This window comes from Eptatretus burgeri, chromosome 6 (genome assembly GCF_056783735.1).
Source record: "Eptatretus burgeri isolate ZD-2024b chromosome 6, Ebu_testis_v1, whole genome shotgun sequence".
Taxonomy (NCBI): domain Eukaryota; kingdom Metazoa; phylum Chordata; class Myxini; order Myxiniformes; family Myxinidae; genus Eptatretus; species Eptatretus burgeri.
This window is the reverse complement of record NC_140966.1, coordinates 12,969,095-12,984,891: the sequence shown is the minus strand read 5'-3', so window position 1 is coordinate 12,984,891 and position 15,797 is coordinate 12,969,095. Positions and strand designations below refer to the sequence as shown.

General features: G+C 42.3%; 1 protein-coding gene across 4 annotated transcripts in view; it reads left to right on the top strand.

The window, feature by feature from the left end:
- ERGIC2 (ERGIC and golgi 2) overlaps positions 1-15,797 on the top strand; it is a 61,315-nt gene that overhangs the window by 22,804 nt on the left and 22,714 nt on the right. For 3 of the 4 annotated variants that reach the window (XM_085884063.1, XM_085884065.1, XM_085884064.1), the window contains exons 3-7: positions 885-993; positions 1,108-1,154; positions 2,386-2,456; positions 2,608-2,648; positions 8,389-8,490. In XM_085884063.1, the coding sequence (XP_085740189.1) occupies positions 885-993; positions 1,108-1,154; positions 2,386-2,456; positions 2,608-2,648; positions 8,389-8,490 (370 nt within the window). The remainder of the gene's footprint in view (positions 1-884; positions 994-1,107; positions 1,155-2,385; positions 2,457-2,607; positions 2,649-8,388; positions 8,491-15,797) is intronic. The other variant, XM_085884067.1, reaches the window with a different exon arrangement.

Genomic DNA, 15,797 nt, shown 5'->3' with positions numbered 1-15,797 from the left:
AGAAGATTCTATAGATTTGTGTTGTGGTCGAAGGAATGTAAAGGTCGAAAGTGTATCAAGGGTCTCAAAGGTCTCAAGGTCATCAACATCCCTCTCATCCAATAGTAGTTAGCATCTGAAGGTCTAAAAAGTGGAAGGGGTCTAAAGCTGTTTACAAGGTCAAAGGGATCTTCAAAGGTCTATAAAGGGACTGAAAATGCTATTTGTTTGACTTTTTGGTTTTTGATATTCCATGGTTTTGGCATGGAAATATCATGTAATCCGGTTGCTCCTGAGACCTCTAATGAAAGGGAGACAATTGGTTACCAGACAAGGTGATCGGACTGGTCCGCCTCAATAGAGAAATAACCCAAATAATACTTATGAGAAATTTGGAAAAAAAAAAATGTATTTTTTTTTCTAAAACAATTTTCTAAATTTTCTTTTAATGTATTTTTTTTTCTAAAAGAATTTTCTAAATTTTATTGTAATGTATTTTTGAAAAATATTTCACGGAAAACCTAAGTAGAAACCTCCTGAGTTTCTCCTGCAAATTTGGTGTCTATCGGTCCAAGGGTGTCGGAGTTGTGTGTACACACACACACACACACACACACACACACACACACACACACACACACACACACACACACACACACACACACACACACACACACACACACACACACACACACACACACACACACACACACACACACACACACACACACACTTTTTTATTCGAAGAGGAAGAAGAAGATTTGAGATTTTGCTGCTATACCAGATCTCTGGAGCTCATGATTTGAGTTTAGAGTATTTGATAAAATGAGAGTTCTTGCAAATATAGAGAGCAGTTTTATCTATGTGTTGTTTTAAACCTTTTATGCTGTACTTTGTCTGTGCAGTGTCTCTGCTTGCTTTCTTCCTCATCATTATATTGTCCTTCATGGAGTTTCTGAACTACAGAGAGACATCCATAAGATATGATTATGAGGTCGATCTAGACATTTCAAGGTTGGTTTAAACGCATTTCATTCATCAACCTTCCCACTTCACACTGCGTTATTTGTTGCTCTTACTTGACTACATATTTGTATTGCCATTCATCATCCATGTCTTATTTTGCAGTAAACTTCAAATCAATGTTGACATGACTATTGCGATGAAGTGCCAACGTAAGTAATTGCTTTTGTGCATCATCATGTCACACGCATGTTAGCTTTGAGTATGTTTGTGCTCCATCGAACATCTCAGATCTTGGAAACATGTTCCATAAATCCAAAATTCACCTTTGGTATTAGTACCTCCGAAAGTATTGCGCTGCATTTCCACGGGTCTGAATCCGAACACACATTGCACAAATAGTTGCATCGGAGCACACCAGACAACAAAAAAATGGTCTGTTTTCATGCATATGACATTTTTACACAATTAGATGAATCCCCATATACATATTTTCAAGTGATTGTGTGTTTGTGCGTTTGTACGTTCTTCTTTCATGGCTCAACTGTAGCACCGAGAGTTCCCAAATTTTGGGTGTAGGTACTTCAGAATCTGGGCACGGTTTTAAGCGACCACACGTTGGCCTTGTCGTCTGCTTTGAGGCCACTAAAGACCTCTGGAAATTATATATTGGGATGTGGGGTCAGCGCTGCCGTTGGCTCGCAGGCAAAAGGTAACCACCGTTGGGCTAATAACTCCATAGCTTTTCAATGTCCAACATGTCCCGAAACCATCGTCGGGAAAAGCTCACCCTGCTAGGCAGCTCTGTATTTACTTGATATTTGATTCAAATTATGTGTTTGAGTCGAGTATGTGTGACTTGTATGCAGTCTTGAACTGTTGGGTGGAATAAGTTGAAATTTGGTGGTTGTACTTGGGATGTGCCCGAGAATATTTCAGCCATTAAAAAAAAAAAAAAAAATTGTCGCGGGGGTTCAGGACCTGAGGGTGGGGGGCAATTTCTCTGTTAATGTGTCCCGTATAGTGCCGCACAGTGGTCGTGGTGGGTATTACAAGTCGGCTGGATGGATTACTGTAATTCCAATTTTGCACTTGCTCAAAGTGTAAAGCTTTTGATTCCTTTCCATCCTTCTCTGACATTGCTGGGGTTTATTATTATTGCTTTTTAAAATTGTGATTATTTTTCTCCAACTTCCTTTTCTTTTTCTCTCACACCCCAACTCTTGTTACTTTCCCTTCTTTTCCCCTCAATGTTTTCCTCCTTCCCTGCTTGTGTGTATAACTGACCCCTGATGTCATGAACATTGGTAGTTTAAAGATTTCTCATTGATTGTGCCCTTTCCCAGCATAACAAATAAATGTTTCCAGTACGATTCAGTTGGCTTTGCATGTGCAATTGTATAGGAACTGTGCATTTACACATACTTTCCTTTTTTATAAAAGATGTGGGTGCAGATGTGCTGGACATGGCAGAAACTATGGTGACATCGTCCAATGGACTGAAATATGAACCAGTGAGTTCAAGCATTCTATGTTCTCTCTTGAGAGGATAAAAAGAACGTCGTACGATATATTAGTTATTTTGTCACCAAATTCTTTCAATTGTGAAATGTCCATTTGCCTTGTAATGAAATTGACAAGCTGCGATGGCTGTATGTTGTGCAGGTTTACTTTGAATTGTCACCAATGCAGCGCACATGGTACAAGTAAGTTGTTTTGTTTTTCTTGTCACTTCACAGTGTGATTCTTGTTTTGGTAATTTAGATTTGTGATGGTGAGGAGGAAATGGTTGGTGTTGAATATGAAGAAACAAAAGGAGATGGAGCCCGATCCAATTGTAATAAGAAAAACAATAGCTTTGTGAAGGGGTGGGGGAGTAAGGTTCTGCTGTGTAATGTAACAGCTTGTAATGATTATGGAGTATCAGCATTTAATTGGGAATAAATATATGCTTTTTCAAAATGTTGAAATGCATGTTAACAGGGTCAACGTACTCAATAGGACAGAGGACAAAAGGGAAATTTACTTGGGTCACATTGGCATGTGGAAACGGGACAAGAAACAAGAGAAAGAGTGCACAATAGAAGTGGGGTGAGGGAGAAGGAAAAGTTTCCATATATATGTGTGTGGGAAGTGGGGGGGGGAATACCTTAAAGGACAAAAGGAAATTACCCGGGGAGCCAAGACCCCATTTTTGACAGAACCGGACACCGCTCCCCATAAAGCGATGGCCCCATTTTTTCATTAGTACGGACCTTCTGGAACACTTTTAAGTTGGCCACCCCTCTGGCAATTCCACACAGGGCCGTACACAGGAGTCTTTTCAAAATGGCTGCCGGCGTAAATGATAAAATCATATTTCTGGCACAATTAAATTTCTAGAACAGCTAGAACCATGATTTTTGTGTCTAAACCCATGTTTGGGAGCATGACGAATTTAGTGGTACCATTAAAATTAAATTACTTTCTTTTTCGGCTGCTTAAAATTCTAAATGGCCACCAGCGTAAGTTGCGAAATCCCATTTTTGACCTGGTAACTTCATCACTTGGAGAGACACAGAAAGACTTCAAAGAAAGACTGGAGAGACTTCATCACTTGGAGAGACACACAGAGAGACTTGGAGAGACAGACAGCAAGATCTTGGAATAAAACTTCATAGGATGGTAGACTAGTTAATACTAAGCTGTTCTGGGTATGGATCCCAGCTGGCTACGCACTCTTTTCAAAATGGCTGCCATTACAAAATGGCTACCGGCTTAATAGCAAAATCATGTTTTCAACCATAACTCGATTTCTAGAACAGCTAGAATCATGATATTGGTGTCTACACCCATGTTTTGGGGTGTGAGGAATCCAATGGTATCATCAGAATGCATGTATCTTAGTTTGTTTGCATCTATCTTATCTTAGTTGAGAAAGACCTAACATGTGTGAAGGAGATTGGTGAGAGGGCTCTCCAGGAATGTTTTGAACGGGAAGGTGACAAAATTTCCGTCAAACTTAGCACCTTCGATACTTTTCAGTCCAAGAAGAAACCATCTGAGATATCAAGTTCATCAGCTCCTGAAATAAATCTTCTTCAGCGAGTATCCCAAGTTATAGTTGGTGGTGGAGAGATTGACTTACAAGAGCTTGTTGGACAACACGAGTGTACAAGCATACCACCTTCACTCTTTAACAGCAATGTAAGTCTTCGTCATGGGAATAAGTACTCATGGATGAAGCTGGTGTGTGCAGCTCGAGTGACATACCTGCTGACGATAAAGATACTGCAGTCATCTATGATGCTATGCATGTCATTCACAAGTGGTCTTTCCGTCGAGGAGAAACATTTCAAGACGTCCAAAGAAGATGTCTTAGAAATGTTATGATTAATGTATCGTAAAATACCACAAGCATACATTTTTGCTGCAATAGATATGACCATTCTCCCAGCTTGAAATCTCTGGAAAGGGATAGACATCAGAAACCAACTGTAAATAAACTTTATGACATACAGAGTCACATACAAACTCCAGTCTTTTGTGACTTTGTTTCAGTTGATGGCAATCAGGCAGCATTGATGTGTTTCTTGTCTAAGAAGTGGTCATCTTCAACATCCCAATACTCAATACCACTCTACCTATCAGGTGGATTTGATGATCAAACAGTCACAACAGTAGTAACTGAGGAACTAAATGTTGTACCAGAACTCTCATCTACCTATGAGGAAGCTGACATGCGAATGATGAAACGCGCTGTCTACAGTGCAGATGTGCTAGGGGCTGAACGAATAGTCGTTGATGCAAATGACACAGATGTTATCGTTTCCTGCATATACATTTGTGAAAAGCATCAAACGTCATTGGAGGTCTGGGTCAGAACAGATACAGAAGTATTCATACCCATACATAAAATAGCTGCTTCATTAGGCAAAGAAAGGTGTCAGCTACTTCCCTACTTCCATGCATTTTTTGGAAAGGATGATACGAGCTTCATATATGGCTTAGGAAAGAAGAAAATGTGGAAATCGTTGTCAAACATTGACACTAAACGTTTTCAGGTTTTCGCAGAAACACAAGGCATGGATCAGGTACCAACTGAGCTTGTTGAGTCCAGCAAGGCACTCATCATCATAGCTTCTGGGGGAAAAGAGACAGATTCTCTTGCTAGTCTGAGAACTCAGAAATTTTTAGCAGGCAAGTCAGGTTTGCTGTTGAATCTTCCACCAACTGATGACGCACTGGAACAACATATCAAGCAGGCTGCCTTGGCAACTATCATCACAAAGTCTTTTCAACATCAACGAACGCTGATAATTGACTTTGCATCATTTGGATGGATACTTCAGGATGAAGGGAAAGCAAATCCGATCATGGGCACAAGGAAAGCACTTCCTCCAAACTTGGAAACTGTTGTCAGATGCAAGTACAAAAAACGTTGCGCAGGAAACTGTGCATGCAGTAAGAACAATGTGCCATGCCACATAGGATGTTCATTCCAGGGTAAACCATCTACTTGTACTAGAGCTGCATATGTGGAAGAGAACCCTACTGATGATTGAATTTTGCAAAGAAAATAATTTTAGAATGTCTATTGGTGTTAATAAAATAGTATTGAATAAGTCATAGATTTTTATTATTGAAAAGACACTTTCGTGTCTACCAGTATGAGCTATCCACAATAAAACCATTTTACAATTCGAAATATTATCTTATTATATATTGTATTATTGTATTAAAATACAATAACTATTATACAGGGGTGGCCAACCTAAAAGTGTTCCAGAAGGTCCATACTAATGGAAACAAGTAACCAGAGAGTTGGTGTCAAAGCCACCCAATGCTCACCTGTTTATACATTTATCGTTTTTAAAAGACTCCTCTTCTTCTTCTTTCGGCTCGCTCCCGTTAGGGGTCGCCACAGCGGATCAACCGTCTAATTCGTTTTGTTGTCCGCATAATGATTTGGCATAGGTTTTTTACGCCGGATGCCCTTCCTGACGCAACCCTGGTCACCTCTTACGACACACAGGGATATGGTACACCTATTCTAACCGGGGCATACACCGGGCCCAGTACAACTGGTGCTCATTTCGCCGACCTCGGAAGGATGGCAGGCTGAGTCAACCCCCTGGTGTTTTCGACTTGGTATATATCTACATATATACATATAGATTAATTCAGTGTCCCAACGAGGCTTGAACTCAGGACCTTTTGGGTCCCAAGCCACTGCCCTAACCACTGTGCCAACACCAGACTAAATCGTTTTTAAAAGACTAGTCTAATAATATTTTTTATAAAGCATTGCAGTGAAGTCTGATCTAAATAATTTTAAAGCAATATATGTATTTGTATATTGTAATCAGTAAAAAATAGTGTGGTAGATAAAAACATGAGAAAGGAAATAACTTGCACCAAAAACTTTAACATTTTCATGCTCACACTCACGCTGATGCTGACGCTCACACTCACGCCGGGGGTATCGCTATAGCTCTCTGTTCTTCGAACAGGCGAGCTAAAAATGGGACTATTGCTTTACGGGAAGCGATCCTAGTATGAGGTTATGGTAAGACATGTGATTTCACAACTTACGCTGGCGGCCATTTTGAAATTTAAGCAAACAAACTAAGATAGATGAATTCTGATTATACCATTGGATTCCTCATACCCCAAAATGTGGGCGTAGACACCAATATCATGATTCGAGCTGTCCTAGAAATCGAGTTATGGTTGAAAACGTGATTTTGTCATTAAGCCGGTGGCCATTTTGAGAAATGGCAGCCACTTTTAAAAGAGGGCGTAGCCAGCTGGGATCCATACCCAGAACAGCTTAGTATTAACTAGTCTACCATCCTATGAAGTTTTATACCAATATCTTGGCTGTATCTCTTATAGTAATGAAGTTACCAGGTCAAACATGTGATTTCGCAACTTACGCTGGTGGCCATTTTTTATTTTAAGTGACCGAAAAAGAAAATACTTCCATTCTAATGGTACCATTGAATTTGTCATCCTCCCAAACATGGGTTTAGACACAAAAATCATGGTTATAGCTGTTCTAAAAATTTAATTGTGCTCGAAATATGATTTTATCATTTACGCCGGCGTCCATTTTGAAAATACCCCTGTGTACGGCCCTGTGTGGAATTGCCAGAGGGGTGGCCAATCTAAAAGTGTTCCAGAAGGTCCGTACTAATGAAAAAATGAGGCCATTGCTTTACGGGAAGCGGTGTCCGGTTGACCCCCTTGGCTCCCCGGGCAGGACGAAGGAGTGGCGATGAGCAAATCCAGCAAGCCTACCTTTGAGAAGGGTAAAAAGGTATAGTTTGTAACCAGGAGAGGTTGAAGGGGTTAAAAAAAAATATTTTTTTCATAGTTTGGGGCGGGGGTGGGGTGTAGATATCAGATATGACACGGTAGATGACTGAGGCCATCAAGCTACCTGCAGTGGGCAAAGCAAATCCTGTGCCTCAACCTCCTGCCAAGATGCACTAATTAGTCTCAGGGCTTTGGATTCCATTGGCTCTCTCTTTACTGGTGCTTGTCCTCCTGCCGGTCACTCGGGTTATCACCCAGTAAGCACCCACGGGTCTTGCAGATGACTGCTTAGTGCAAGTGTATCATCAGACCGCCGTTTGTGGACCTCCAAAAGTGCAGGTAATTATCGGATTAGGTTAATCTTCTTCACTTATTTTGATGCCCTCCAGGAAAATCCAATGTTCTGAAACACCTTACTTGCATGGTGAGATGTAGTACGAAGCTGACACATGGTCTTATGAAATGTAGATCGTTTATTCTCATGGGACAGAACACAAATGGAAGGAACCTAGGTACAAAGAAAGCCGACAGATAATCACGATACTTAATGGTACAGAGGAACTGAATGCTGAGACGCCACCCACACAAATTGCCATCCACACAGAAACGAGCTGGATTTTAAGGATATCGTGTCCTTGACTGGTGTATCAGGTGTTGCTGGCATGCAGTTCAGCGGCCTTCTCTTGCCACCATTGTGGTTCACTGGCATGGCTCCGAAAGTACGAGCCGGGCAGCCCAAGTGAGTACCAGCAGATGCACGGAAGGAGCTCAAGCAGTGAAGACATAGACCAATAAAGAGAGTGAGCCGAGAGCTTGTCATGCTTTTATTGGCTCTCCTCTCCCTGCCTCGCTTCCTGGGCTCCCGGTCGGGCTTGAGTTGTCCATCTCTGCGGGCCAATGGCCAGACACAATGGCTGTAGACCTCTTCGCTCTACGTGCAGCTGGAGCTGTTAGTGACCGTACAAAGGCCACGCAGTGGCCATACGAAGGACGACTTTGCACAAACATTGATTCTCATACAGGAGAGTATGTACAATGGCCTTATTTCTACCTCTTGCCTTACTTGTCCCCATTCACCACCGCCCCCCCCTCCCCATAAAGGGAACATTCCTTAACATGCACTACATTCTCGTTTGCCTGTACCAGCATATTTCATCTCATCCGTCTGAGGCTTCAGCAAGAGCATTCCTTGCAGGATGTCCTGTTTAAGGCTGCATTTAATGGCTCGCCCACAGCTATTCCTCCCAGGTACGTAATGTCCTGAAGAAAGTACAAAAGTTTTCATTGATGGTGAATTTGCAGAAAAAGTCTTTGTTTGCACCAAAATAAGGGACAGTTCAGGAGGGTGTCTAAGTTTGGCATGAAATATTCTGCCTCCTGATCAGTTCAGCCCAAGAAAGGTCAACACCCTTTGTCATTGTGACTTCTACTCCCAGATTGTATACACCCGGACCCCGACATTCGCGGGTTCCTCCTATTTGCGGTTGATAACTTGCGACATGCTTCTACATCCTTGTGAAATTGCCCTGCGTATTCACGGTTTTCGTGACTTTTTTAAAAAAAAACGAACCATGAGCATAATACAGTTCTAAAACGAATCTTCCGTGAGCCACACACAAAGCAGCTGTATGTACCTACAGTACAATACTGTACGTACGCAAAAAAAAACATCTTCCGTGAACATGACCTGCTTCCTGTACGTGTATTGTAGTTTTGTGGGATGTCTCACCATGTGCACTTTAAACATACATACTGTATTGTAGCTTCGTGAGATAAACATCGTTTCACAGGACGTCTCACCATGTGCACTTTCAATATGCGCGACTGTACTCGTCGACACTTTCACTTAGGTTGTCTCAAGATGAGCCATTTCTATGGCTTTTAATTTTTCTTTTTTATCCTCATCCTTATCATCATCATCATCGTCATCGTCCAAAGTTAAGTGTGCTCTGTTCATTTTTTTATTATTAAACAAAGCGGTACATGTTGTCGTTTTTGTTCGTTTCTCGGTGTGGTACGGTTAAGAGGCTTTAAAATGCATCCTTTAATAAATTGGAAACGGTAACTGGTGTTGTCATTTTTTTTTTATTCGTAAGCATCTTTAATGAAACTGTAATCGTGCATTCGTGGTCGAAAACATTTTAAACTTAAAAAGCTTTCCCCTTTGAACCAGGAACCGCCACAAACTGATAACGTTACCCCCTTGTCCCCATTTTACCAATTCCCCGACTTTGGTGGCGTCACCATTTACAGCCTTTTTCATGAACCAGGAACCGTCGCGAATCAATAACGTTATCCCTCTTGTCTCCATCGTAACAACGACAAAACTCTCATGGATCCTACCCCGACACTCGCAGATCTTTCCCCAACACTCGCGGATTTTCCGCGGGTCGAGAAATCCCCGGAACCTATTCCCCAATTTCCCATTGAAGCAATGCCCCCACATTCACCGTTTCGACATTCACGGGGTTTTCCTGGAACGTATCTTCCACGAATGTCAGGGTCCTGGTGTATTTACTTGTGCCATTTCAACTTTAACATTTTATTTGTATAAATGGTGAAATGAAAACATAAAATTGGGTTTGTTCAAGTTCAGAGTTTTGATTTGTTTATTTTGCATGACTGTGCATAAACGAATATTTATTTATTTCGTTTGATTACCACGAACGTGCTATGTGACAGAAAATGGGATGAAAATGTCCTGATATGGAATTTTTTTTTTATAAACAAAAAAAGTCACAAAGTGGCTTTAGGAGCGAGGCTCATGGTATATCAAGGGAATGTATATTGCTAGCAGGTAGAGCGAGGTAGAACAGACAGTGGTTCAAACATCAAGGGAATGAACAACCAGGAGGAGGAACAATGGAGACTAGCAAGTAAAATGTTTGAGTTGGAAAAGGTAAATAGGATAAAGATCATGAGTCAATTTATTTAAATCCTGGAGCAGAAGAGTGAGACAGAACAACCTCTGGAAGGTGGTTCCCTACATGCGAGAAGGGAGGAATAAAAGAGATGAGGCAAGCAGTTAGCTTGGTTTTTGGAGGTTTAAATAGGAGGAGGTTACTGGAAAAATGTGCACATCCTGGAGTTGCTGTGGAGCGTTCAGAGAAGAGGGAGCAATGTTAGTGAGTGGATCACTGTTCTTCATTGTGTGGCCCACGAGCCACTGGCGGTCCCTGGTGGCCTAAAGTGTGGCCAATAATGCACAAATGTGAAAAAGCCCCATCATACTCCGCCATAAGTGCTATTAAATTGACTTGATGGTTTCAAATGAGTGTTCCATTGCGAAGCGTAAAAGTAACATCTCTACATCAGTGGATGGCAGTATGCAAACAATTATGCTTGCAGCCCAGTAACCACAACAACAAAAAAGGAACATGGAGGTGGGGCCTAATAGTAGCCATTTTGGAGTCTTGCAGGTGGTATGGCGGCTCTCACACTGATGTCTTATCAGTAAAAGTGGGCCCCCTCTAAAACAATAGCGAAGATCACTGGAGTAGATGGTAGAAAATAGAGAACACTGACCTGCCTATGATGTGCGAGCAACAAACCATGAGCTTCTCTCTCATCACAGGATATTACAATAATTTTGAGAGCTTTAGATTCCACAGAATATAGGAGAGACGTCATGCTTTGGTGCCAGCCCATAGCGGAGGGCAGTACTCCATTGAATGATGGACAAAGGCCTTTTAGACTGTGAGTAGCATTGATTTTCCAAAGAATGACTTTGATCAAAGGAAGATGCCCAGTCTGCAGCTAGGTATGCAATTGGCCAATGAAAGGTCGTGGCTGATGGTGAGGCCTAGAAGTTCCAGTGGATGAACAAGGGAGTAGGCAGGTTCGGTTGACGATCATTCCAGAGCGATAGGGTGAGACCGAGATTTTCCAGGATTGAAGGGCATGTTCCCTTTATCATACGAGTCTAATCGTTTCCATATCACCACAGACAGAGAGAGGCAGATAGCAGCTGCATATCAGAGGGGCGGGGTACTGTATGACACAATGTGGAGAACTCTGCAATAAAGAAGAGGGTTTTCCAGTGCATCGGAGAGGTCATTCATGTCGATGAGGGACAAGACTGGACCTAAACACTGCCTTTGGGAACTTTAGCTTCCACTGGGAGAGGGGAGGAGAGGGTTCCATTGATGGTAACACATGGTCTCAGTGAGTGCAGAAAGTCAGAAATCCACAAATGAAGATGGCCTTCAATGCCACAGGCAGAGAGCTTGACAAACAAAAGAGGAAGTCTGGCTGTGTCAAATGCCCGAGATATGTTCAGGGAGACTGTCTTAACATGTTTGAGATCGAGGGTTTCTAACTATTGCTGAGAGAGGAGCAGAAGCATGAATGACCGGGGCGGAATCCATACTGATGGTCAGAGATCAGACTGTTTGAAAACAGGAAAGATTTAACATGGAAAGCAATGATAGATTCCTCTACTTTACTTGTAATTGGAAGCAAGCTCACTGGCCAAAAGTTGCTCGGTCGATTTTGCACCCTTGTGAATGGGGGCAATGTTTGCTGACTTCCATGCAGAGGGCAGTTGGCGAAAGACACTGAATAGGGCGGATAGAGGGGAAGGAAGAATGACAGAGCAGGATTTGAGAATATGAGCCCTGATACTATCTGGGCCTGTCACCAAAGCAGATGAGAAGGTATCCTTCAACTTTGCTTTCGGTGCGAAGCGTGAGGATTATCGACTTCGCTCTTGTTTGAAATGCATTTATTTTTGGTCTTGAGTCTCCAGAACCTCCCACATGGTATTGTGCTTTTGGCACAGACACTTTAAGAATCTCCTTTCCTCAAAATGCTACATCTGTCCCTAATATTGACAATGTATGCACCTGTAATATTTTAATGGGGTTTTGTATTCCAATTTTTGGAGGCAAAATGCATCTTCCCAAATCTGTATCTGACAACATTTCTATTGGGTTGGCGGGGTTGCCGAGAGGTCCACACACTCGCCTCTAAGCCATCAAACCTGGGTTTGAATCCCGACCCAGATATAAACTGTCATCCCGGTGTTTCACAGGCAGGGCGATTCATCAATGTGTGGTGCCGCCCCTTGGATGGACGTTAAACGGGCGTCCCGTCTGCCAGCATTAGTTGGTGGATGTTAAAGATCCCACGGTGTCCTTTGTGAAGAGTAGGCGAGCTATTGCATACATCCTTTCCAGGTATCCAAATTTAGCTCTAAACTACAAGGGGAACTGTGTCAGTAGCACAGCCAGACCCCCAGCAATGGTGCAAACACAAAATTAGTGGATGACACCATTTTCATTATTTTAATTATCCTTTTTAATTAAATTATAAAAAAAAAATTTTTTAATAATAATTCTTATTTTAATTGTCCAACAAAATTATCCTTTTGTTGACTAAAAATGTGCATATTCATTTTACAAGGCTCTTCAGTTGTGATGTCACCTATTGCATATGCTACCACTGACCTATCTTTTCCTGTGAGCACCTTGTTTAAGTACATTATCCGTTACAAGTCACATTTTAAAAAAGGAGAAGCAATCTTGTGTTGTGTCCAACCAACTAGTATCATTTGGCAGTCTCTACTACCCTGTGATTGATCATGGACCTCAGATCATAAATGCACCACATGGCAAAAAGTATGTCCACACCTGCTCATCCAACATCTCATTCCAAAATCATGGGCATTAGCATGGAGTTTGTCCCCCCTTTGCTGCTATAACAGCCTCCACTCTTCTGGGAAGGCTTTCCACTAGATGTTGGAACTTTGCTGCGGGGATTTTCTTCCATTCAGTCACAAGAGCATTAGTGAGGTCGGGCACTGATGTTGGGCGATTAGGTCTGACTCGCAGTCGGCGTTTCAATTCATCCCAAAGGTGTTCGATGGGGTTAAGGTCAGAGCTCTGTGCAGGCCAGTCAAGTTCTTATACACCGATCTCGACAAACCATTTCTGTGTGGACCTCGCTTTGTGTACGGGGGCATTGTCATGCTGAAACAGGAAAGGGCCTTCCCCAAACTGTTGCCACAAAGTTGGAAGCACAGAATTATCTAGAATGTCATTGTATGCTGCAGCATTAAGATTTGCCTTCACTGGAACCAAGATGCCTAGCCCGAACCATGAAAAACAGCCCCAGACTATTAATTCCTCCACCAAACTTAACAGTTGGCACTATGCATCCAGGCAGGTAGTGTTCTCCTGGCATCTACCAAACCCAGATACGTCCGTCAGACTGCCAGATGGTGAAGTGTGATTCATCACTCCAAAGAACACGTTTCTACTGCTCCAGAGTCCAATGGAGGTGAACGTTACACCACTCCAGCCGACCCTTGGCATTATGCATGATGATCTTAGGCCTGTGTGCATCTACTCGGCCGTGAAAACACATTTCACTAAGCTATCGCCGAACAGTGCTTGTGCTGACGTTGCTTCCAGAGTCAGTTTGAAACTCGGAAGTGAGAGTTGCAACCGACAACAGACGATTTTTCCATGCTACGCGCTTCAGCACTCGGCGGTCCTGTTCTGTGAGCTTGTGTGGCCTACAACTTCGTGGTTGAGCTGTTGTTGCTCCTAGACGTTTCCACTTCACAAGAACAGCACTTACGGTTGACCGGGGCAGCTCTAGCAGGGCATAAATTTGACGAACTGATTTGTTGGAAAGGGAGCATCCTATGACGGTGCCACGTTGAACGTCACTGAGCTCCAGTATGACCCATTCTACAGCCAATGTTTGTCTATGGAGATTGCTTGGCTGTGTGCTTGATTTTATACACCTGTCAGCAATGGGTATGGCTGAAATAGCCAAATCCACTAATTAGAAGGGGTGTCCACATACCTTTGGCCATGTAGTGTGTATATATTACCTGCATATACTCACAACCCCCCCCCCCCCCCAAAAAAAAAAACAATGAAAGTTTTGATGCTTTTATTGTTTTTCTGGTACGTCAAAGCATGATCATATTCTGGTTGAACACCAGCACATTAATCTTTACAAACGTCATTTCAGTGTAAGCCAAAGTTGTGTTGTGGGAAAACATCACGGCCTTCTGAAATGATCATACAAATTAGCAAAGATGCCAGTCTATCAATGATCACAGACAGGTTTACTTTGGCATAAAAGTATTTAATAATGTATGGCCACCATTGACCAAAGCGGCAAGATAAGGCTGCCCTTACCAAACCGATCATGCGGCGGGATTATTGCGGCCTCATGGCACGATTGGGTGTACATGTCTTTTCATCGAATGTTAATTGGGTGAACATCTCTCACTGTAGGATTTTGCACCATTCTTCAGCGAGAGCCACTTTGAGTCGATTGTGAGACTGTCGGAGGACTTTGCGACCATAGACACTCCTCCCTAGGATGTCCCAAGCATGTGGAATTTGATTTAATTCCACAGATCTTGTTGCCAGTCCATGTGGGTGATGTCCTAAATTGCAGCATTGACAATGTGTGGATGATCTTTATCATTCATAAAAGTTGAAGATGGGACATTGTTCTTCCATAGCAACAACTTCAGGTGTAATGATCTCGTACCTGGATCGGACACCAGTCAGAGCACCCTTCCAAATGATGTCAAGATCAGTTCTTCGCCCAACTTGAATACCAGCCCACACCATCAAAGCTGCCTCTACCAAATTGATCATACATTGGTGCTGCTTCACTCCTTGTGTCTCAATGAAAGTACTGTATGTGTGTCATTGAAGCTGAGACAGAATCTAAATACGTTAGGGAAAAATATATATGGTGCCAATGGTTCACCCTTTGCTTGTGATGTCATCCATTGCATGAGCTGCTTTCTCGCATTCTCGCAAGAATGACAAGATAATGATCCTGACGAGGTGTTGTAACCATTGGACGATCTTGACGAGCTTTCTCCATGAACTATCTAGTTTTATGGTACTTCATCAGGGTGCTCAAAATTGTACTGCGATGACTGTACATTGTGATATGTACCAAAATTGTACAGCAATGGCAGCCTGAGTCATCCCACCATGAACCATCCCGTTGGCGTGAGCCAACTTATTTGTTGTTGTGCCTCGCCATTCCTCAACCGATTTTTGTCCAGCTGGATGGCCATAGTTTATTTTGCAGTCTAAAAATTACTCTATTAAAAAAAAATTAATAATTTGTGAGTAGTGCATAAAAAGCAACCACATTAAGTTTAACTCTGTCACCAGCTACTTAAATTTGTATTATGATGAGCAACATCAGTTGGTGCAAGTTTATATGACTGTGGTTCATGTATTTGCTCAGCCACATAAGCAGTGCGATATCAACAATTCAACAAGAGCAAGAATTGCTTTGCAAGACATGTCCCCTACCGATGTGATATTTTAAATAACCCGATGTACATACTTGAAGCAAAAACATGCGTATGACCGGGTTGACAGTTCATAGTTGGATCGGGATTCAAAGTCCGGCTTGACAGAGGCAAGTGTGCATAACTGTCGGCCATCCACTGATGCCCTTTAATCATGATATTCGCACAAAAGTGACATAAATGCCGGTTTTTGAGCATAATTTCGGTTTTAGCCAGACCTTTCACATCAGTAAAGACATCCCTTTATTCGGGC